This window comes from Rissa tridactyla, chromosome 1 (genome assembly GCF_028500815.1).
Source record: "Rissa tridactyla isolate bRisTri1 chromosome 1, bRisTri1.patW.cur.20221130, whole genome shotgun sequence".
In the NCBI taxonomy this organism is placed as follows: Eukaryota; Metazoa; Chordata; class Aves; order Charadriiformes; family Laridae; genus Rissa; species Rissa tridactyla.
The window spans coordinates 197,277,010-197,300,814 of NC_071466.1; the positions used below are offsets into that span (position 1 = coordinate 197,277,010).

A 23,805-nucleotide genomic window follows, 5' to 3' on the forward strand; every position below is an offset into this window, starting at 1 on the left:
GTTGACTAAGGCTTTAAAAACAAAGACAAGAAGACTTGAAAATAAGCCATTCAGGAGCTCTATAAATCCATATTAGGATCTTTCCTCTTTCACAGAGCTATAGAAAAGGATCTTAAACAGAGTATTTTGAAAACTCCTTTGGAAAAAAATATGATGGTACTTACAGAATTACTCTAAGTGTTCCAACACTGAAAAAGATTAGAGAAGACTGATCTGTCATCCACCATTACCTGTAAAATAGCTTCAATTACTGTTACTGTTTTTCCAGTTCCTGGTGGTCCAAAGAGAACATAAGGTGTTGGACGACATTCACCACTCAGTATCCTCTTCACTGCCAATTTCTGTTGCTCATTCAGCATAGGATTGAAAAAATCACCAGCTCTCTGTTTGACTGTCACAGTTTCACCAACTATAATCATGATAAGATATATTAAAACTCTGCATAAATATTTTAACATACATAGATTGAAGCAATGCCAATTCACGTTATCCTTCAAAAAACTTTCATTTTCCTTATGTGTAACAAGTAATGAATTTCTCAAAAATTCTGATTTCATAGAATAGCACATAGAAAATAAGCCATTAATATTTCAGAAGTGTATTGGATCTTTAATAAAATTGAAGGCCAGAAAAGGACTCTGATTATGTAACCCAACAATCTGTAAAAACTCTATTCAGTAATTTTAGCATCAAGCTTACTTTTTTTTGTCCTAGAATAGCAAAATTTCAGTAACTTTCAGTAATGGGTACTTCAAGGATAGTACCGGTACTAGATGACCAGCACTAAGTCACAACTACTGAAATTTTTTTCTTAATCCTGTCTGAATTAGTCTAGCTTTAGCTTTCCATAGCAGAATCTTATTAACCCTTGGACAGAAGTACATTCTAGGTAATCCATTCCATATTTCTTTACGCATCCTGTCTTTGGCAATTAAATATACTGATACTTAAAGTCACACTTTCCAGAAAAGCACAGGAATCATCTGAGCTTTCTAAAGTTTTGGCATCTTTGGCAAAGTAGCTATCCCAAGAATGAGACACAGCATTCCAGTAACAAATTGGAAGCTTTGAACATGAACAAAAGTTTTCCAGCAAATGTCTGGGAAATGATAGCTTATTGAATAGAAAATATATCACTAGATGTTTGCTGCCCCCTCCCTGGAAGTGTTCAAGGCCAGGCTGGATAAGGCTTTAAGAAACCTGATCTAGTGGGAGGTGTCCCTACCTATAGCAGCGGGTTGGAACTACATGATCTTTAAGGTCCCTTCCAACCCAAACCATTCTATAAGTCTATGAACTAAAGATGTTTACGTAATCCACAGAAAGACTCCAATAAAACTTCTTGCTAGTACTGTTCCAGAATTTGTCTTTTTAGACAGAACATGAGGACATCTAAAAGGTATCTTACTCAGCCCTGATTTACTGAAGTGATTGCAATCCTGAACTGTCTATACTTGAATATAAAGTATTAAAGTATACCCCGTTGGCTTGTTTGCGCAGCTACCCTCATCACATCTGTTGTGTTCATCTCCCTCGATGCCACGTGTTTTGCCTGTTTGTTCTGCAGTTTTTTGACCTGAAAACAGCAAGTGAAGATAAATGCATATAAAAAATAATCATGATAAGCCAGGGAATGTCTCTGACAGCAGGAAAAAGCTAATACTGTTCCAATTTAAGACAGACAAAGAAGATGTGGGGAATTATAGCTTGTCTGCTTCACTCCAATCCCTGAGAATATCATGGAGCACATAATTCTTTTTCCAATCCTGTGAAGGCTATGGAATCTAAGGATGACCAGGAATAGTCAACATGGCTAAGCCAAAGGGCACACCTTTCATGACCAACCTGACTTTCCCCTATGATGAGGAGACTTATGTGGACAGACTATTAAGTTGACAAAAAAAGCAGTCTTGCAATACTCCTTGACCTCAGCAAGGCTTTTGAATTGGTTTACTTAATGCATCATTCTTATTTGTAGGCTGAGGACACATTAGCTAGATCAACCAACAGATGAGTTGAAAATTGACTGAACTACTGGGCTCAAAAAGTATTAGTCAATAGTTTGATACTCAGCTGGAAGACAGTCAGAAGCTAAGAACCCCAGGGCTGTTGTTGAGACCGATATTATTCAGTATCTTCATCAATGACTAGCATGTGATCAAACAACACCCTCGACAAATTTGCAGACAGGACAAAATCAGGAGTCATACCTCAAATGCCTGATGGTGCAACTTCAGTTCAGAGGGACCATGAGAAACCATGCTCTAGTGACAGAGATTGTAGGGGTTTTTTTTTTTTGTGTGTGTATGGTTGGACTCAATGATCTCAAAGGTCCTTTCCAACCACAAAGATTCTATGATTCTATGAAACTTGGCAAAAGCGCCAACAGAAAGCTCAAGAAATTCAGTAAGGAGAAGTGGAAAGCTCCACACCTGTGACTGAATAACTGTGAACCAAGACAGGCTGAGAACACACTGGCCAAGTAGTAATCCTCAGGCCCTTTTCATAATCCTGGGTTACTGTTGGTGCTAGAACTGCATATGAGCCAATATCATGTTCTTGTGAATGACCATGACCTGGAAAGGCTATGAGAGCGTGGATATTTAGTTTGGCCATAAGGAGGTGAAAAGGCAGTCTAATAGCCCATGTTGGCTTAAATCAGAGTTACAAGAGAGAGAGACAAACTCTTCTTTGTAGTCACATATGACAGAACAAGGGACCACATCCACAAGTTGCAGACAGAAGACCATACTGAGAATTAGGAAAAAAAAAAAAATCTTAAGTGGAAAGGTGGTGAAGCACAGGTTATGCAGAAGCTGTGGACAAAAATAAAGAAACACCTCCCCCCACCAAGCTGACTTGATTTAGTGATGGTGACAGTCCTGCTTCAAATAGGAAGGAGGACTAGGTAATCTTCTGAAGTCCTTTCTAAGAAAGATTTCTACATTTTCTTCATATAATTTAACTAGCAGTTAAAAAGCCTGGGTAAATCTACTCAGAATAGGATCATTACCTTCTGTCACAAAATTATTTCCTGCCACCATGACAGGACTTAAGTATCTACTCAACAGTAGCTACAAAAACTACTCTAAGGTTAATCTGACAATTCCAATTATAATCATACAGTTTTTTATTAGCACTTTCCATTTGAGATGTGGTGTTAGCTTAATAGTATTAGTTGTCATAAAATTGCCTGTCCCCAGGCAAACAAAAACTGCTGTCATCAGAAAGCAGCAGAATACAACTTCGCTGCTTTGATAATCCATTATGCAATTCCTTTCTAACAATAGCTGTACTGTAGGTATCATTTACCAATCTGAATGGTATTCAGCATTTTAAGAACGTTTACAGAACAGATACCTTACATTCCTGTTCCTGTTGGGCACATTGTTCAAGGCCATCATCAACAACACAGTAGTCAGTAGTATTCTGGGTCTTGATAGCTTGTGGTGATTGTAAGACAAGCCTTTCCGGAAATAACACTTCAAATTTAGAGGAGAAAGAGAAAGTAGAGAAATTTAAAAGCCACAGAAGCGCTTTGCACGTTTCACTGATTAACATTACTGCCGATACATTAGCTTGTTCTGAGTTGCCAAAACTGGTTTATCAGAACTAACGTAGAAATGGTAAAGACCTGTATGAGTTTATATGGATCGTTCCACTCAACCATAAAACAGGAAATCAGTCCTTTTTAATAAATTCTGAGGTAACACAAAACACTGACATTTCACTTGCTGTTATTATAACAGTATTGTTTCTACAGCTCTTAGTGTCTCAAACAGGTCACAAAAATTTGTTTCCACTCCTCTCCCCCACGACGGCTAGATGAAATCATTCTGATGATACCTACTCTAGATTCAGAGAATTGTCGTTAAAAAAAAAAAAGTTACAGAAAACTCCTCTAAGAACAAACTACAATGCATTCTTCTCAGCATGCCCTGATGTGAAAGCTGTACAAAACACAAGACTCCCCTCAAACTCCTCTAGACAGCTTAAGTCAACTGAAGTGTACCTTTTTCACCCAGGTAGGTAGCTTGCTCTAGTGCTAACTGGCATCGCCTGCTAGTAATCCTGTTATCAGAATACAAATTTGTAGATTAAAGTAAAAGCTTACATTTCTGTAACATATAACAGCAAACACCTACCAGGTACCCAGTATTTTTTACTGCATATAAATATAGGAGTTTTACATGAAAACACTTCTTTTTTTTTTTAAAGAAGCATCTATTAAGAAATGTGCTGCAGAAGTGTCAATCAACAGCTTTGCTATGAATAGCACTGATACATATATTCTCTATCTCTTCAGTGAGAAAGAGATGGCCTCATGTTCTAGACTTAGATAGTCTTTCAAGGAAGTTCTCTGCAAAGCTGATTTTACAGAGAAGATCAAGCAACTCTGTGCAGGTAATAAAATCCCATGAATAAAACAAAAGTATAAAAGGATGGGTGGTTAACATTGGCCTTTTTTTTTTTTTTTGCATAGTCTTGCAGCCATATTGGTATATTTTTTTTTTTTCTTAAAAAAAACCAAAGACACTCCCAAAACCAAAACACCCCACCTCATCACCCCCATCATTTAACTGCCTGGCATTGTTACAATCATTTAGAGAGGTTTAAGACAAGAATTCTTTGTACATTGTGACTCCAGTTGCAGTCTTTTACCAATTAATGTAGTGGCAGAGGTGTGTTGAGGGAAAAAGGTGAAAGAATTGGCAAGATTTTAATTAAGTCCTTCTCCTATCTGTATCCACCAAAACAACCAATCGACATGCATGTATATTTTAAAAGTCACTTTACTAGAGGAATCATTAAATGCAGCTTTTGGGAAACTTATAAAAATACCTGCAATGAACAAATTCCACATCCATGGGTTCCAAGTTGTAAGCCTGTTCAAAGTCTGTGTTACATTTAAGAGTAACGTTTTCATTACATATCTGTTGCAAAGGTAAAAAAAGTCAGTTTACTGATGAAGGTTTAGTACTTCAAACACAAAGAAACATCTCTGAAATCATCGAACCCCCCATCACCTCCAAAAAGAACACCTGGATTTACCTGCAATCAACATACTGCATATCTAGATAACGAGTGTTTTCAGAGCAGGTAAAGATTATAATCTAGAAAGAACAGGGAAGCCCAAGTCTTCAAAAATACAAAAAAGATACAAAAATCACCAATCAGAACATAGATAAAACAAAACTAGCTTCCCAAAAGTCAGGTTAAACTAGTCTGTAACTCCATGAATTGCCAGCTTCCCCTTTGAAACCTGTGGGCAGGAGATATACCTTGCTTACCTCAGTAATACAGGCAACGTACTCTATTATATGGTCAGAGTAGACCTGACTTCTCAGTATCACCTTATCACCTAATTGTAAACAAAGTTAAAAATGAACATACTGTTACAAGGAATAGTAAAATTCTTGCAGCAGCACTTAATTTCTTCCTTTTCTGCATGGTTAAACTATGAACTTGCAGAATACTAGACATTAATTGGCTTCAGCAAAGTTGCTGTATCAGTGAGTAGCCTGATATGGCATTCTGAAATGCCGTATGCAAGTTGTATGTTACATTTTAAAAGGCACCTAATATTGATGCCATCAGACAACACCTCCTGAAATCAGTTTCTTGTACAGTATATTGTTTGAGATTCTAAATTCAATTTTAACTACTGTCCCAGCTTTTACTACACCTATTGTCTTTTAAATTATTATTACATTGTGCTGTTTATTTTTGCTGAAAGCCCCACTGATTTTTGTACATGAAAAATCCTAATGTATCGGAACACGCGTAAGAACAGACACGTGCAATGCTGCTTCAGACAGCAGCTGAGACACCAACAGCGCAGTTCACCTGTCTAGTAGCTTAATAACTGCGTTCAAATATGTGAAAGACTGCTTTAAACAAATGAATAAGCAATGAAGTTTGTATTGCACACAGTGGAGTTTGTATTGGACACAGCGGAGTACTGTGTCCAGTTCTGGGCTCCTCGGTTCAAGAAGGACAGGGAACTGCTGGAGAGGATACAGCAAAGGGCTACCAAGATGATTAGAGGACTGGAACATCTCTCTTATGAAGAAAGGTTGAGGGACTTGGGTCTTTTCAGTCTGGAAAAAAAAAATGACCAAGGGGGGGATCTTATCAATGCTTATAAATACCTAAAGGATGGGTATCAGGAGAATGGGGTCAGTCTGTTTTCTGTGGTGCCCAGTGACAGGACAAGAGGTAATGGGCACAAACTTGAACATAGGAAGTTCCACCTAAACATGAGGAGGAACTTCTTTACTTTGAGGGTGGCAGAGCACTGGAACAGGCTGCCCAGAGGAGTGGTGGAGTCTCCGTCTCTGGACACATTCAAAACCCGCCTGGGCGAGTTCCTGTGTAACCTGCTCTAGGTGAGCCTGCTTTGACAGGGGGGTTGGACTAGATGATCTCCAGAGGTCCCTTCCAACCCCTACCATTCTGTGATTGCACTGAAAATATTGATCCACCTGCTATTTGGCTTTCTCTCCCATTAACTACTACCTGCAACCAAGTGAGGTCTGCCATCTTCCACTCCTGGCACTTCCAACACTAAGAAGTTCCCATTCCTTTTCAAAGTAACCCCACTCATGTTGAAGTTTTTTATGTCCATTTCTGCATGGATTTCTTCAAGCCACAAGAGAGTAGAAAAGTTTGCTTTATAATTATCCAGATTAAGATGCTGAAAAACAAAACCGTATACATCATTGTTGTAACTTACACACTAAGATATGGAACACACTATTCCTAACATTATGCAAAACACCTCTTAAGACAGACTGCACAGCAACTGGGTTGCCAATAAAGGCATCTAAATACACATACCTTACACTAGCTAGTATTTTAAACTCCCCCAGTAGTCAAAGCAGAATTAGTATCCTCCTTGGAGCTCAGATACCAGTCAGCTAAAGAGTTAATCAGAGAGTTAGTCTCTCCCTACTACAACGGAGTATTGTACAGTAAATCTGAATTCAGGGGCAGTCTACAAACTGAATTCCATGCTTATCAATCCCAGAAAGCATAAAATCCAAGTACACTGGGCAGAGATGAATGAAGAGATAGTCATATCAGTCTTGGCCCTGGCTGATAATTATACAACTTATGGCAAGCTGAAACAACCTTAACTTTCTCCCTCAGAGCTTAACATATCTCACTGAAGCGGTGTTCTCCAACAGTACAAAGCTCTATCTAAACAATGACTGATAGCACAGAATGCTTTCTATCTGGTGTCTTCTCATTCAAATACAGGGTGAATGAGCCTTGGAGTCTACATTCTGGAGTAGACTTAAAACAGCCACCAGTACCAGACAGAACCTAAGGTGTGGTTCAAAAAAGTTACCATTAATGGCAGGTTTTCAGTATAAGATAATTTTAAATACTACAGAGTTTTATCTTCTTTTTGAGAGAGGATCACTAACCTGCTATCTTAATGCTGCGACCTCAGGTTTTGTGTGAGCTGTTTAGAAAGCAGACAACACAGCCTTTTACATTTTGAAAAATTAAGTATCAGTCCCAGTTTATAAGTCCTTAAAAGGTTAGGGGGAAAAAAAGTGAGTTGCAGCAACGTTCTACCAGAAATCAGGAGTTTTGGAGAAGGTATCACTGTAATATTTGTTAGACTTCAGGGTTTTGTTTGTTTGTTTTTTGGTTTTTTTTTTGTACGTATTCTGAAATAGCTATACTTGCTGGAAGAATTTGAACAACACAATCAATTAAATTTAAGGATTTTTTTAAAAAAGTTTTGAACCAGAAAAGAATAATTTGTTATTGCAATAACTTAAAAATTTCTGCTTTCATTTGGTATGAAACAACTGATGGACTACTGTTCTGACACCCCAAAAAACCCTTTCCAGTGATGCCTAAAAAGTGAGAGTGAAGAGGAATCTTTGTTCAGCTTCTGTAATATCTCCCCCCACCCCCAGTATACTTCTACTCCCTTTTCAGTTTTTCACATTTACCCTTTTTGTGTTCTTGTAAGCTTGGATTCTGTGACATACTGAATCCTACAGGAGTCACAGCATACCGATTAAAGTCTTAAGTCTACTTGGTAACAGTATTACATCAACTTCTATTATACTACTAAGGGCTGCACATTTTTGCTAAGTGAAGGCCAACTTGAACAAACACAGGAGATATATTTTCTTATATGAACCTACATACGCATACCTCTGCTAGGAGAGGCTGAAAGGTCAGTATGTCTAACTTCTGCTCCACGCATTTCCTTAACTCATCTGGTATGGTATAATGCGGGAGAAAGCTTGGCAACTGCCTTCTGTGATTTCTAAAATAAAAGTATATAGCATATCATTTAGCTTTCTCAAATGATATACGTGAAAAAAGCTAATTAACATGTCACATCATTAAAGCTATAAAACCAAAACCATACATACACAAACCGAAACCAAGACACAGATTCCTTCAAAGTGACAGCTGGGAAGTTTGCTATACTGGGAAGAAAGGCAAGTGTTCCAGTTACAGGTTACTTGAATCGTGTGTCTGCTTTTTCAGTTTAGGCATATTTTTATAACTAAACAAATACTGTAAGTATAATGGAAGCTTATTCGCAAAAGGAAAAGCTCTGAATGAAAGATGGGAAACATTTATCAGATACAGATGTCAAAGTTGCTTGAGGAGTTAAGAAGGTAACTCAGAAAACTATTTATGATTTCCCATCTTTTTTCCTTAAAAACACAATTGTTATTCATAGATTACTACACAACAGTGTTTATTTTGTTTATCACCACATTATATAGTATAAAGAGCTCCTGTTTGACCAATCTACAAAGAAATCAGGCAGTTCATTACTCAAACAAGCTCTTCTATCAGTAACGTCCACAATTATCTTGTTTACAACAAACATAAACACGTACAGATTCTCCCAGTTTCACATTTCTCTGTCAGCATTGCAGAACAGATATAGCAATACCAAATAGACCAAATTAGGTAAGCGTTATTTTTGCTCTAATTCACAGTACCTTCTGTATTTAGGGGCAACGACTGTTGTCTTCCTTGGCTGAGGTTCTGGAATAATTTTAGGCTTTCTTGGAGAAAATGGCTCCACAGGTGCTATTATGAATTCTTCTTCATTTGTTACAGTGGCTTCAATATAGCGTCCGACAGTAAAATCAGAAAAACCAAGCAACAGGAGTTCTTTACTGTACCCAGGATTTCTTCAAATAAGCAGAAGTTATGTTCTTAAAACCGTCATGTTCGTACTTTATTTTCCCCAGCCCTAAGTTTATTTAAATTAAAATTGTAGATTCTCATTTCAGTAACATATGAGAATAGCTAACTTAGGGTAATTCCTCACACTTCCTCCCCACCCTGAGTTCAATCCAGTTATCATAAATAATAATAATAATAATAAAAGTAAAAATCACAAAACCTCAATTTCATCAAAAGCTTGGGTAATGAGCAAAATCCCTCCCCTCAACATCTTAGGTACAGAATTAATACTACTGTCACAAAGAATATCTTGGAATTACTGTTACTGAAAAATATCAGCCAAACATTTCCATCAGAGGAACCTGACGCATATCCCTTCACTGTCTGCAGCAACAGCTTCGCCCCACCTTGCTTAGGGCTCCTCAGAACTGAACCCTAACTGGAAACACATCAAGTGGACAAAGTAGGAAAGATCCTTTATTTCTGAAAAATCTTCACCTTGCTGTATTTTTTTTTTTTTTTTTTTTTAGAGAAGTTATCTACTCTAACTATATTTCTTCATTTACTACTACCATTTTTTTTTTGACAAAAACCAGAATCAAGCATTACAATGCTAATTACTTTCAAGGTGTAACATAGGTTTCCACATCATTTGCTAGTATGTACTGGCTTACTTTATCCTAGACCAAAAAGAGAACTGTACACAGAATAAGGGAACTATTAGTCAATTTTTATGACTTGTTTCCATTTTATTGGTCAGAACAAATAGAAATAAATACTTACACAGCTGTGCAAGTAATCACTATGAACGTTTTTCCACCTGGTGGTATGACAATTCCTCCAGTAATATTGATGTGCTTTATTGATTGATCCACATCTTCTCTTTGCTCATTTTCTCCATTATGTAGATTTTCATCTTTCGCCAAGGAAAAGTTTTCTTTTGTCCCTGGTAAGTTTCTATCCTGGGAATTAATTCCTTCTGTAGTAAACAGATTATGATAAATTCTGTTACCACAATTACTATTGCTAGCATAGGCAAATCTTCGCAAACAAACCTATAGGTCCATCTGAGGAGTTAACGCTCAGCATTCAAATGTTAACATTTCACTGTACCTGGAATGACTCTATTCTTCATAATGGATGTATTACTCAATGACTCATATGTTGTTTCTCCACTGTCGTTATATGAATTAATTGCAGCTTTTGAGAAGTTTTCTTGATTTATTGAAAAAAATGACAGATATGCTTCTGGACGGTTCTCACATCTTTGAGGAATCTGAAAACTGAATTGCTTGTTTTTCACCCATCCAGCTAATCTGCAGATGATTAAGGATTGTGGTACACTCCCTTTATTCCTAGAAGTAGTTACGTAATAATTACATAATTAAATGCATAGTTAATGTTCTTGGGAAGCTTAATTCTACCTGACATCAAATACAACTGTCTATAGCAGGTTAGTTCACCATTATTTCATAACCGCTGTCAAAGAAATTGCACTGCTGCTTCTAACTCATGACGACCAGAACCTCTGCTAAATGTTAATATTTCTAGCTTATATCAACTGCCAAATGAAGCATAGAGAAATACTGTGTATAAAAAAAAGCTATGGTAACTTAAAATTTATCATTGGGTAACTAACTCTTAGGAAAGAGCACATAGCAACAAATAAAGGATATTCAGATGTGACTTCATTTGAGTATAGACTTCATCTCTATACCCAGATGTGAAAAAAAATTAACAAAAAATGAAAGAGAAAACCACCAAAACAAAAAACCCTCAAGGATATACCAACATAGTCCTTCAGCATCCAAGTTAAAAAAAAAAAAAAGGGAAAAAAGATCTGGTTTGCTTTTAATACATGAGTATGCAACAGTCTTCTTGTTCTAGGATTTTAAAGATGACAGTGTATCTGCAGTTTAATTTCAACACACTTACAAATAAAAGTATTTACTTTAATTCTCATTTCAGAAAGGATTTTATTAGGATTGAAGAGACATAGTGCTTTGAGACTCCCCAGTCCTATCTGCAAGATAGGTGCTCAATAGAAGGGCTACCCTAAAGACATTAAATTCAATATGAAATTCTCTTTAATTCCATAGTATTTGGGGGTTATTTGAAAACCATGAACCACAAAGCTCAACTATGAGAGGCTTCTGTATGAAAGACAGGTTTACAGACTATGGAGTGATGGAAAGAAAGAAAGCTTAGAGAAATCAGAAAGGCTTACTCCATCCAAATGATCATTCTTTTAGATTCCCCCTGCTTCAGAGTTCCAAAGTTAGTCATTCTTGATATTTCCAATCCTCCTTTGTCTCTCATTAAGTCTTCATAAGGCTCATCCAGATTGACTCCATTAGAGTGAGATTTTCTGTAAAAATAATTTTAGCTAGCAATTTTGAAACATAAATAGACTCAGCAAATACCTTTGATTCAGCACAAGTTTAAGAATCACTATACCAAAGCACAGTCACAGTATTTAGGAAGAAGCAGTTGAGAGGATTCACTTTTTCTCAGCTACTTATACTTCCAAGATGATTAGATTACATTTACTAATTTAAGCAGCACATTGAAAACAACAAGTCTTTTGTCAGCAGCACAAAACTTTGGATACAAGACTAAAATGATTAAGAAGCTAGCTAATCTTTGCTGAAGAGCTGAATCAAATGGTGACTGAAGCTGTTATGGATGTCTTTGGGAGCTGAACCAAAATGCAACAAAGAGTAGCTCCTTAGTAAGAGTCTTGATTAGCACTGGAGCTTAAGAGATAAAATGTCTAGACTGGAAGTGTTTCAATATGTACCCCAAGAACTTATGTCTTCTGCTTACTGCTACAATCTGAAAGCAACAAACTGAAAAAGAAATTAAAAAAGCTGAAAAACAAAGAGCACCCTTAAAAACTACTATCACACGTACAACTGATAAAAAACGCCTATGAAACCAAAGTCCTGTGCTCTTCCCTGTCTGAGACTGTGACCCAAGCTCTAACCTCTCAGTGTCAGCTACCTGTAGAAACCATTTAAAAAATTGTTTCTATTCTACAATTAAGAAACTATTCAGTCAGATACTTTCTGGCATGAAAATAACTTGGAAATATTTTAATAATCTCACCAATATTTACACATCCTAAGTATTCCTAAATTACCTAATATAATGAAGTAGAAGAGGACTGCAGCTGTTCTTTATTAGGAACATCAATTTACTAGCAAAGCCCACTAGATGTCTCCCACTGCAGCTTAAGATGCCTCAATTTTTTGATATGGTAGGAAATACACTAAAACTGAAAAATTAACCCTAAGGTCTACTTTTGTAACTTGGCTACAGTAATAATTTTCTGTATAAAATCCATCATTAAAAATAGGTCCATCTGAAAAATAAGTGAACAAATTGTACTGTTGTGCAAAGCGTTATAAACACTTCAAGCTTCAACTAGGTACAATTTAAATCTATTATATCCATTATCTCCTGTGAAAAGAGCTTATTCCATTCTTCATAGTTCCTTTGAAGACATATGTGCCACCCTTAGCTATGTTTCCTAGAGATTGAACAAGGCAATTTCTCCCAAAGACTGTTTGAGGGGTATCAGAATTTTCTTTTTGTTCTCCTTTGGACTTTCCAATTGGTCAACAGCTTAATTTTGGCCTGTAGAATCAGAGTTGGTAGCTCTACCAAGGCCTTGTTAGCACTGAGAATGACAGATTTTACAGGCAATAGCCCTATTTATATACATTTGGGCAGTATTTGTCTTTCTCACAGGACAAACTCACAAGTCAAACTCCAGATCATTGCTGCAGAACAACTATGACTAGCTGTTGCCCATTCTACATTTATGTAGTTGATTATTTCACAAAATTTTGCTTCTTCTCCATACTGAACATCAACTACTTTTTCCAACCTTTTCTTCAATCTGTCTAGAGCCTCCTCACATCACATATGCCATCTAAAGCGCTAGTTTGTGCTAGTGAATGGTTTTCAAACAGTAAAATCCTCATTAGAAGACCACAGACTAGAGGAAACACAAGGTAAGAGCATGAGCTTGGCATTTTTATAACAAAAGCATGTTAAATTCCTTCCTTCCCTAGCAATATCCCTGAGCTCAGCTGCTACTAGTTTTGCTTCTCCAGTAAGAACAGATGTCCCCACCTTCTGTAAAGGAAGAAAAAGTAAGGGCCAAATCATAACACGCTCTGATCTTTACAATGATCTATCATGCCTTCTAGTCAACTAGTGAAGAATTCACAGTATTTCTTGCTTAATAGAAGCATCAAAATTTAAGCTGCATAATTACTATTTATCTCCAGTGGTTATTAAGTGGAAAGAGAATGAAAGAATGAATATTACCCATTCTGGCTGACTGGCACCAAGCAGAGAGCTCTCCAAATATAACACGACTGATTGCTCTCCACCACAATCGTGTTCACTAGATCATGTCTACAAGGTGAATAGCCATCAGGAAGTCTCAATGAATCCAAAGTGAAAAATATACTGTCATCTACTGTACCGCTTCTTCCACAGATGCTGGAAATGCGAACCTGTAACAGTTTGTTATTCAGTGTCACTTGATATTACCTGTTTAAGCTAATAGGCACACTACTATTGCATTGTTTTTTCCTGCAACAGTCAATCTAGCATTAACAAGAGCTGCATTCTGAAGTTTCAGTTATTCATGGGAGGTAAACATACAGCTCTAACCTAGAAACACGGTGCTTGTCTTCCGATTTAAAAATGTAAAGAAACACAAGTATTTCAGATAAGCATTAGGTTTCACTTAAATGCATACCGCAATATGTACATTTTAGTTAATTATGATACCTGTCTTGTGACTTACCAACTTATCTAATTTATACTTCAATACTAGCAGTCACAAGAGAAGAATTTTTTTCCTGTGCTTGACATGCAAATATTATTCAAGATATACAGTTAAGGCAAATACAATAAACCACAAACCTAATATACGTATTCTGAGAGGGAACAAATATTTTCATTAAAATAAAAGAAAAAGGGGGGGGGGCGGTGACAACAGTTGTTCTTAAGCCAAAACACTTGGATAAATTAAGCATAATAAATTCCACAGTCATTACTTCTGTAAAAAAGTTTGAAAATCCACACATTATCATTACAACCCATGTAACTAAAACAACAGTAAGCATCCAAATCAAAAACTGATAGCCAGTAAATAAGTTACTCTTCCTGTTCTAAACAAAATGTGTATGCTATTTCAAAAAGCTTTGTTATTTTGAAAATAATCCTACAAATGGATGAGTTGATGTTTTATCATTTAATTAAAGTTGTATTATAGACGACCTACCTATACTAGCAACTTAAAAATCACCTTCAAAACCCCACTTCACACAAGATTCCTCTTGCCAAAAACAACGTGCAGAACATTTACCTTGTCTACTCGCTTATATCTCAAAGGTTTTACAGCAACCGCTTCACTGTTCCATGTTGTCGAGTTAATAAAATATTTCGCTTCCACCCAGTCACCTTCACAAGGTGTGAAACCTGTGTAAAACAGAACATTTCTTAAGTTTAATTGCTACTGATAAGATTCGCATTACTCCCATACAGAACTAGTTTAACTTGAATACAATACCCAGACAGAACAATGCATTATTCACATCCACCGAGTTCAAGCTTATCGTCGCAGTTCTTTCCCCAGTAAGTTATAACTAACTACCTAAGAGATGCTAGTGGGAAAATACACCTATGCTTACACGACCGCATGCAAGTTATGCTCAGGGCGCGTGAACAGGTAGCTTTCTTCACCTGAATCACTATGTTTGTTTCACTACATACGCTTTATTAGAGCTTATTTGAGATGCAGATTAAAGTTTATGAGAAGATATTTCTATTGTATGTATAAAGAAAATTAAGGAAGATCAAACAAGAAAGCCCCTACACACCTTCACAGACATCTTCCATTGCAAAAAAAGTATTCTCATTAATATAGCCACCATCCTTAGAGAGAGAGGTAATATTGCCAATTAATACTTTCATATTTAGTTCAGAAGCACCACAAGTAGCACTGGAGTCTTCCCATGTATTCTGGATGGCGTTTACCTATTAATACAAAAAACCCAACATTCAAACTGCTGATACTTAGAATTATACATTAAACATATATTCCTACAATAAATATCAGAATTTCCACATGAAATGTGGAAGTTAATTTCAACTGCTTATGGAAGTCAAGCTCCTTATTAGACAATTCTGTACTCACTGTGGCTGTTCATTTTTGTACACAAAAAACATAACTAGTGAACAGTAAGTAATTTCTCTTCTAAGAGGTCTACTGTATGCTGAAACACTGACAACTCCTCTAATTACATATTCATTTGTCAAATCTTTCTCATGCTCCCCTTGCTTCAGGTCTACTTAAGAAGTGTCTTAATTTTGATAAGAGGACCCCTCCCAGCAATCTGATTGTACACAAGTGGAACTAGAACATCACTATTTCCAAAAGCCAAAAAAATGTTTTCAAGATGCTTTTTATAAACACTATATGTATTTCAGACTGCCCCTCTGTCTCAGCACCTCAAATGTAAGTTAACTTGCTTGAAGAGCCCACTGCAGAACACAAGCTACAAACTATCAATGTATACAAACTATTTTTCCCCCCCCCAGCTAATGCTGGGGCAAGGATACAGCATCTCAGCTCTTAATTACTAGAATTCCTAGAACTGTGCATCCTCTTCCTTGCTCCCAAAGGGCCATGGGTCATAGGTTCAGGAGTCTTCACTCTGCAGTTCAAATACTTGTTCTTCAGAGCTTCCTTGCTCTCTACAAGGAATGTCAAGGCCAGTAACAACGTCAATGCACTGGACAGAAACACTTGTTACCATTAAGCAAGAACTACTGACTTCAGATGGTACGGAGAGAAGCTACATTGTGCAATAAAGCAGGAGAAAAAGAGAGACGAAAATTCTTTACTGAGGCTTATGAGGATAAGGATCTAGCAATGCATGAAGAATGCGTGCAAGGTATCTCTGCAGTGATCAAGTACAATGAATGAAATGCCCGTGGACAACTTTTTCTATCAACTGTAGTGTCAGATCATGAAATGAACAGCTTATTTCAGAAAGACAAGTGTTTAAAAAGTCACAAACAGAGTAAAGAAAGTGAGTGGAAAACTAGAATAAATCAGATAAGGGAGTAACTAGTAACCGTAACTGGACAGAAAACAAAACAAAAAAAACCCCAGTTAGCTCTAGTGTTTTCACTTCCACATGAAGATTAGAAACTCTGAATAAAAAGTACTTTCTTGATGTATAATGTGAAAAAAGTAATATACTGACAAAAGACTATACAGTGCCATTTTTCTCTTACAGATCAGCATTCATGCACAGATGGAAAACAGTCCTCCTACAGCCACACTTTTCATAAATATTAAGAAGACTTTTACACTTGTTAAATGCTATTAGTACCTTTGTGTGGCACTTCTTCGAGGCACAATTTTCACAAAGAACGCAAGTGTTACAAAGCAAAAAGAAACAGTTTGAACCTTAACTGATTTGTCTCGATCACATGGATCCCATGCCAAATGCCAAGGCATCATCACAAAATAAAAACTGGTGAGGGAAACTACCAGAACTAGCCTGTGAGTTGGCTTCTCTTACAATTGAGACTTCCTTAGCAAAGGAACTGGTAACAAATTCCACATGAAAGTACTTGTTGAGAATTTACACAGTGTTTATGCAGGGAGACTCATCTTTGGCTAGGACAAGGACACCTTCTATGTACCTGGTGGCATATATAGCCATTATGGAGCTAACAGCAGGACTGGTGATCTTATCCCAGCGCACTCCATTGCGGTGACTGTTCACTTTTAACACTATACTGTTTACACAAGTGAAATGTAACCCCAACAACAGATGTACTAATCTAGACTAGACTAATGGCAAGTCTAAATCCATTTATTTCAGAAAGCTTACAAAATAAACTATGACACTGAAAGCCAGTTAAGGGAAGTGGTTATCCCTCTTTATTCAGCACTTTTAAGATGACATCTATGACACTGAGTGTAGTTTTGGCCTCCCCAGTACAAGAAAGACATCAATTAACTGTACAAGTTCAGTGTAGGGTCACTTTGGTGGCTGGGTGCTGGAGAAGTTAGGCTGGGATGAGAAGCTGACAGGGATGGGCTTGTCCAGCCTGGCTTCAGCAGCCCCCAACTACCTAAGGGGAGGTGATCAGGAACACAGAGCCTTCATTGTGGGCATAAACTGAAACAAGAACACTTCAGGCTGGATATAACGAAAAACTTTTTCACCACGAGGACAGTCAGCATTGGAAGAAGTTGCCCAGAGAGGCTGTGCAGTCTCTCTCCATCCTTGCAGGTTTTCATGACCTGACTGGATAAAGCCCTGAGTGACCTCGAACTGACCACAAGCTGACCCTGCTTTGAGCAGGAGGTTGGACTAGAGAGCTCCTGAAGTCTGGTCCAATCTGAATTATGCTATGATCCCAATTTCTCTATGATTCTGTTGAACACAATGAATATTACCATTTAAGATAGTAATAAATAGCTTACATCTACCTGTACTCTAGAGTTTGCACACATTGCAGTTAAACTGTATTTTTTAGTCAAAATTGTTATATTGCATTAGAAGAACTATTATTACATGGTATTCCTTTCAATGACATGAAAACTCACTGTAAAAAAAAAAAATAGAAAAAATGAAGAAACCCCTATATTTTGCTCCAGTGTGACAACTATCTTCACATTCACCAAGAAAACCTGAGAATATCAAACTTTCTTATAAGCAATTTGTATGGCTTAGAATAGGCCATAGGATAGCATCTGAATAAGCAATTACACTGTTCAACAGAGGAGTAGTAAATTTACCTTTTATCTAATTTTTTTCCTCTGCCTAGGGGACTGAAAAGAGACTTACTTCCTTCCCTCTGCCCAAAAGAAGACTATGATTGAAATGCTGTTGGCTGTTCTCAGCAAACTCTCAGGGCATCTCAAGTTTGTGCCACTACACAGAAAGTGATTTCAGATTTATCACAGAGTGAGTTTAGTTTTTATCCAAGTACGTATAACAGACCCTTTGGAGACGGAAGACTAGTGCTGTTCCTCTGAAATCAGATATTTTACATCAGTAACACAGACAAAATCTTGGGACCCAAAGTGGGAACCCCAGACTCTGCACGCAGGAAGCCCATTATAATCACAGCTATTCTTGCTCAGCAGTAACTTTGATGCACTCTCCCCCTGGCACCCCCATCTTTGGAAAGAGCAGTTATACAATTTTCCTTTTTATTTGCAAGAGCTCACAGATTACTGCATACATTGAAGAAATAAGCTTTGCTTATTGAACCAAGATTGCCCTTGGACTTTGACTTTCTATAGAGTCACTCAGCTTTTGGCACAAGCTTGACTTTAAGCTACTCACCCAGTTAAAAACTACATTGCCAGAAAAGATCTTCTGAGATGCCTGTAGGACTTCTGACTCGTCACAAACAGGAACATGACAAATCATTATGTTCATCTCTAATAGTTTTGAAAAGGCCATTATCTAGCACATACAGAAACAAACCCCATAATTGCTAAACAATCCTAGTTGTTCTGGAGATCCTTATGCAGTTTCTCAGTTACCAGGTTTATGTATTTTAGAATGATGACAATATTTCAATAGTACTGTCAAAGCTGTCAGTCAGAAGAACAACAAGGAAGGAGAAAGAAGATTTAAAATAATTTATTTTTTGGCTGTGTGTGTGAGTACTATTTTATCAACCAGCACTGAAATTGCTTGCTGGACTTCCAATATTTAGTTTTCATGTAAGGAAAAGAAAAAAAAAAAAAAGGAAAAAAAAAAGAGAGAGAGAGAGAGAGAGGAGATAGAAGGTTATCTTACAAAACACTAGGTTTTTAATAGCACTACAGCTGGTAATATTTTAGAAATAAGACTTATCTTTCACTTTTCCTCTACGTTTAATTTCAGATCATAGAATAAAACCCTCCCCCCACTAATATTCTTTCTTCAGTTTTATTTTATAAATAAAACTGCTTTGGTTTCAAAATTAAATGGATTTGTTAAGAAAAACTCCCCTCAAAATTTTGCACGTAACTGGAATTCATTTTATGACTTAGTGTTGGTCTCTTACATAGTTCTAATCTTTAATATGAAACATCTTATTTACTTTAGCCTTCAGAAATTGTTCTCGTTGCTATTTTGAGTTAAAGGACAGAAGAGAGAAAAATGGAAGTGTGCAACATTTTAAATATTCTTGAAATAAAGAATTAAGAAACAGATGCCTAACAAACCCAGATTAAAAAAAAACACCCCGTTGATTATTAACCATGAACATTTCAGAAACAGTTTTCATGATATCCTCAGTTACTACCAAACCAGCAACAGAGCTTGAAAAAAGTCCGTACAAGTAATTCTACTGCAATTCCTCAGTTGATTACAGATTTCACGAATATATAAAAACACACCTAAACCCCCAAACATTCCACAGAGTAAAACACAAATCAAGTTAGCCTTCTAGTATTTTTATTTTCTGTCTACTCCACATTTTTAATCAACTTCATTTTATCAGACACAGTACAGTTACTGCCAATTCAACCATTGGAGGAAAAAAGTTTCTCAGAGGTCTGCATTTATTTTAAGCTCAAGTACAGCCTCTAGGGAGAAGTTTATCATATGCAAGTCATTATTTCAGCCAGAAAACCTGTCTTACCTATTAGTAAATCTCATGGACTACTACCATGTTCAGATTAAAAGCATATTTATTATTGACGAATAATGATTACAAAACAGGCTTTCAGCAGGCATCCAGCATGTTTGAATTGGTTTCTTATTTATAGGTTAATTAGATAAAGATCTTTCCCTAAGATTAACAGCTAAAGTGGCTGATGAAGTTAGAGTTTTGAATGCTAGAGAGATTTTTAAATTCAAGGCAAAAAAGGTAAGAAGTATAATAAAGTAACTTTCTAGACTAACACCTGTACTAACACGTGTTTTACAGGAGGCAACTCTTTCTCATGGCAAAGACAAACCTTCACTTCCCCTTCATCCACACAGTTATACTAAAAGGAAGAGCATTCCAGTGAATGGAACTGTATTGTACTAAACCACTCACGTGGCCACTCACAAAGCATGGTATCAGGTCTTTCTTTACGGAGACTCTACTGGCCTTAAGTGCAGCTCTTCAAAACCTAAGTATCATCAACAGGCAGTGTTAAAATTTTTATATACTTCCAGTTACAGATGTGTATGTGACCTTTATGTACATACAACACATGCCCTCCACAATACGCATCCTTTTCTCAATTTTAATTAGATGTTTTACGCAGCAATGACACTCTAGCAATTACATATCCTGTATATCACAGATACATTGTAAAAGCCTCACGTACGTGACCCCCTGAATTTCCAAGCGTTCGGTAGTTTGAGTTAGCCTGACCTTCAGACAGCTCAAAAATTAAAACAGATGGGTCAGTTCCTCAAATGTTGAGGGAGATAGGGAGCAAGAAAGAGAGTACACCATACAATCTTGCTTTCCATAGGCATGCCAATGCCTCTGCTGATATTCAGAGCCTTACTTAAAAGCCATGAAACTCTTTTCCAAAAAAGTGCACAGAAAAATCCAGTATCGCTTCAACTGCTCAAGTTTATCATCAAGAGAAGATCCATGTTTGACAGAAGAGAAATATAAATAAGGACTAATCCCATGGTGACAGATGGAAGTATTTTGAAAGGTATGTTTCTACTTACCATTAGTATGAACAGTTTCAGGATTGGTCAACAGACTAATTCTGAAAAGCGTACAGTACATTACCACAAACACACTAGCAGTTTCAGTTATGAACTGTAATTTACTCTATTAATATATGCCACTTGGTACCAACAGAATTACCAAACATGTCAAAATAGTATAAACTTGCTTCCATATGACAGCTGGTTATGTCTGGACACTGCTGGCAACTGACCAAAATGTCTCTGAAGTACCAAAATAAGGATGGTGCACGAAAGGCAGGCATGAGGAATCAGGAACGCTATATGCTAATCAATGTAGGATTTTGGCCTTCTTTCCCCAATTTATGTATCATTTGCTAATTTAACACTGTAATAACAAATTCTTCAATCTGGTAATTTACATTTTTATTAAACCTGCATATCAGAACTTTACTAATAAGATTACTAGATACATTAGAATACTTTGGCTAATTATTACCTTCTTATCTGAAACACGATCCCTGAAGCCACTATGTTGTCTGATTACATTCTTTATAGATGGGAATGATGCTTAATTATAAAACACCCATTTACTAGAAAGCTCAAGTTAACTTTTTAACCTAGTTACCCTGTGATTTGCTCTATACAAGCAGCTTAAGCTTTCGCTCAGACTTTTGGTCAGGGTGTGTTTATTAGATGAAGTACACTAATCTAGAGCTGTACTTAAAGTATAATGCAGTTAAGCCAAGTAGATACAAGCCAAGAAGGTGGATTCTGTACCACACGGTTATCAACTGCTTCAGCACTGCTGTAATTCTTTGAAGCACCAGTGATATTTACGTAATACCTAAATGGAGAAGGGCCACTTGGCTCAGCTTCTCAGACAGATTATCAGAGACACCTAAGAGCGGAGCCTATACAATTAAAAAAATTACAGCAGTTTAAAGTTGCAACAATGTAAACCTACTTCAAGCTTAGTTATACAAATGAAGTGTTAAGCAAGAAAGGTACTGAAATCTCCATTTTTATAACTCTCCATTACATTAAGTTGCTGATGCTTTACAACAGTAAATTTTGAAATTTAGGTTTTTATTCAATTCTGTGCAAAAAGAGTAAACTCGCAGCCCCTGTTTTTATTTTCTTCATATAACAATATTTCCATTCATATAACAGTAACATAAAATTGACTTTGAAGCTCAAAAGAAGTTAATACACAGAGATTATAACTAGGTATGATTAAACAAATTCTGATGCAATTATCTCAACCAATGGTTTCATATTCACTACATCTAGACTTATATTCAGAGAATCAGTATCAAAGGAACAACATTTTAAAGGAGCTGGAATAAAATAATAATAATAAAACCCAAACAACTTATCCCCACTAGGTGAAGGGTTGGCGATTTCTCCTATTTTGTAGAATTTGGGAGGTGAAAATAACAGTAACTTCCAAAAGAAAGTCTCAAAGAATTTACAGAGAAAGTGAGACCACTATTTATCTTCATCTCTTACCCTGATGGCCTTCAGGCCACCCGATGTTTTATCCTCTTCAACAGTGGCAGTAACTTCCTGTCCAACAGACAGCAGCATATTTTTTGTCACAGCATCCTTTGTGAAGATTATCATGTCATCTATCATCCCATAATCATGGCAAAATCTTGTCACTATTCCTTGTACAGTTTTTAATTCTTTATCATCTGCATTCAGAGGAAAAGGGTTGACATAAAGACAAATTACTTGTTTAGAAAAATATGCAACAAGTAATGAAGCTACAAAAAGTGTGCTGTTCCTTCTATCAAAAAGTCATTCTCTTGTTGTTACATCCCACTCCCAGTAAAGAGGGAGGGTAAGTGACTTCAGATTCGTAAATTCTCAACAGTGCAGACTAAGGTGAGATAAATCTCAAGGTCCATATAGAAACATTTATTAGCTTACCAAAATGGTTAGTATAGGTCTTAACAAGTCCACGATAACTGGTTAGGTATATAACAAACTATGGCAAGTGGTGAGGTATGCATTGTGTTACTTAACAACAGGTATAGGACAACTTATGGCAAGCAGTACTTAAGGTCGTACTTAAGGTCGTTTACTTAACAACTTTAACCGTTACTTAACAATTCTAAGAGAAAAGAGAAACTGAGGGACAGAGAAAGGAAAAGACAGAGAAAAAGACAGAGATAAAGAGATCACCAGTCCTGGTTCCAGCGTCTTTTTCAGGGAATCTTCCCAGGCACTGTCTTCTTCTATTGTTTCTTCTTTGTTTCCCCTAGGGGCACTTATTTTCCCCTTTTATGTTTGCTGAATCAGCATGGTCCACCCCCCTTGCTGAGGGCAGCCTTGTCTCAGGTTTCTCCCTTCTCCCAGGTGACGTGTAGCATGATTTGGGTGGAGAGACAAGTGCCATAGTCATAGATGTTTAGCATGATCTCTATAATCTTCATTAGCATATGCTAATGGGTGTGCGCTTTCATATGCATTTTGTGGATAATGAAGCAAAGGTCACTCATCGGACACAATGGCCTTGACAACTGAGAACTATCCTGTCTTCACAAGACAGTTCTCCCACGCTTCCAGGCGCCAGAAGTGTTAGCCTTATCAGTTCTTTGAAGGCCAGGCCTGCATTATTGATTTCCTTGCGAGTGTTTGAGGCATTCCATTGAAGGCTTGGAGGGCCTTCTGCCCCTTGTCAGGGAATTTACAGTCCATCCCTTCTCTGCATGGGATTGTTAGGACCCAAGTGCAGGACCTGGCACTTGGCCTCGTTGAATCTCATACCATTGGCCTCGGCCCATCGATCCAGCCTGTTCAGGTCCCTCTGAAGAGCCTTCCTAGCCTCAAGCAGATCAACACTCCCACCCAACTCGGTGTCAACTGCAAACTTACTGAGGGTGCACTTGATGCCCTCGTCCAGGTCGCTGATAAAGTTATTAAACAGAAC

The 23,805-nt window shown here is 37.1% G+C and overlaps 1 protein-coding gene across 1 annotated transcript in view; it reads right to left on the bottom strand.

The window, feature by feature from the left end:
* MOV10L1 (Mov10 like RISC complex RNA helicase 1) overlaps positions 1-22,520 on the bottom strand; it is a 34,073-nt gene extending 11,553 nt beyond the window's left edge. The window contains exons 1-15 of the mRNA XM_054202093.1: positions 22,380-22,520; positions 15,084-15,240; positions 14,570-14,682; positions 13,519-13,709; positions 11,408-11,548; positions 10,294-10,535; positions 9,964-10,159; positions 8,991-9,185; positions 8,182-8,296; positions 6,520-6,697; positions 5,292-5,362; positions 4,843-4,934; positions 4,013-4,071; positions 3,366-3,482; positions 231-409 (exon numbers count right to left, since the gene is read on the bottom strand). Coding sequence (XP_054058068.1) covers positions 231-409; positions 3,366-3,482; positions 4,013-4,071; positions 4,843-4,934; positions 5,292-5,362; positions 6,520-6,697; positions 8,182-8,296; positions 8,991-9,185; positions 9,964-10,159; positions 10,294-10,535; positions 11,408-11,548; positions 13,519-13,709; positions 14,570-14,682; positions 15,084-15,240; positions 22,380-22,505 — 2,172 coding nt within the window. The 5' untranslated portion in view covers positions 22,506-22,520. The remainder of the gene's footprint in view (positions 1-230; positions 410-3,365; positions 3,483-4,012; positions 4,072-4,842; positions 4,935-5,291; positions 5,363-6,519; positions 6,698-8,181; positions 8,297-8,990; positions 9,186-9,963; positions 10,160-10,293; positions 10,536-11,407; positions 11,549-13,518; positions 13,710-14,569; positions 14,683-15,083; positions 15,241-22,379) is intronic.
* Positions 22,521-23,805: the final 1,285 nt, after the last annotated feature.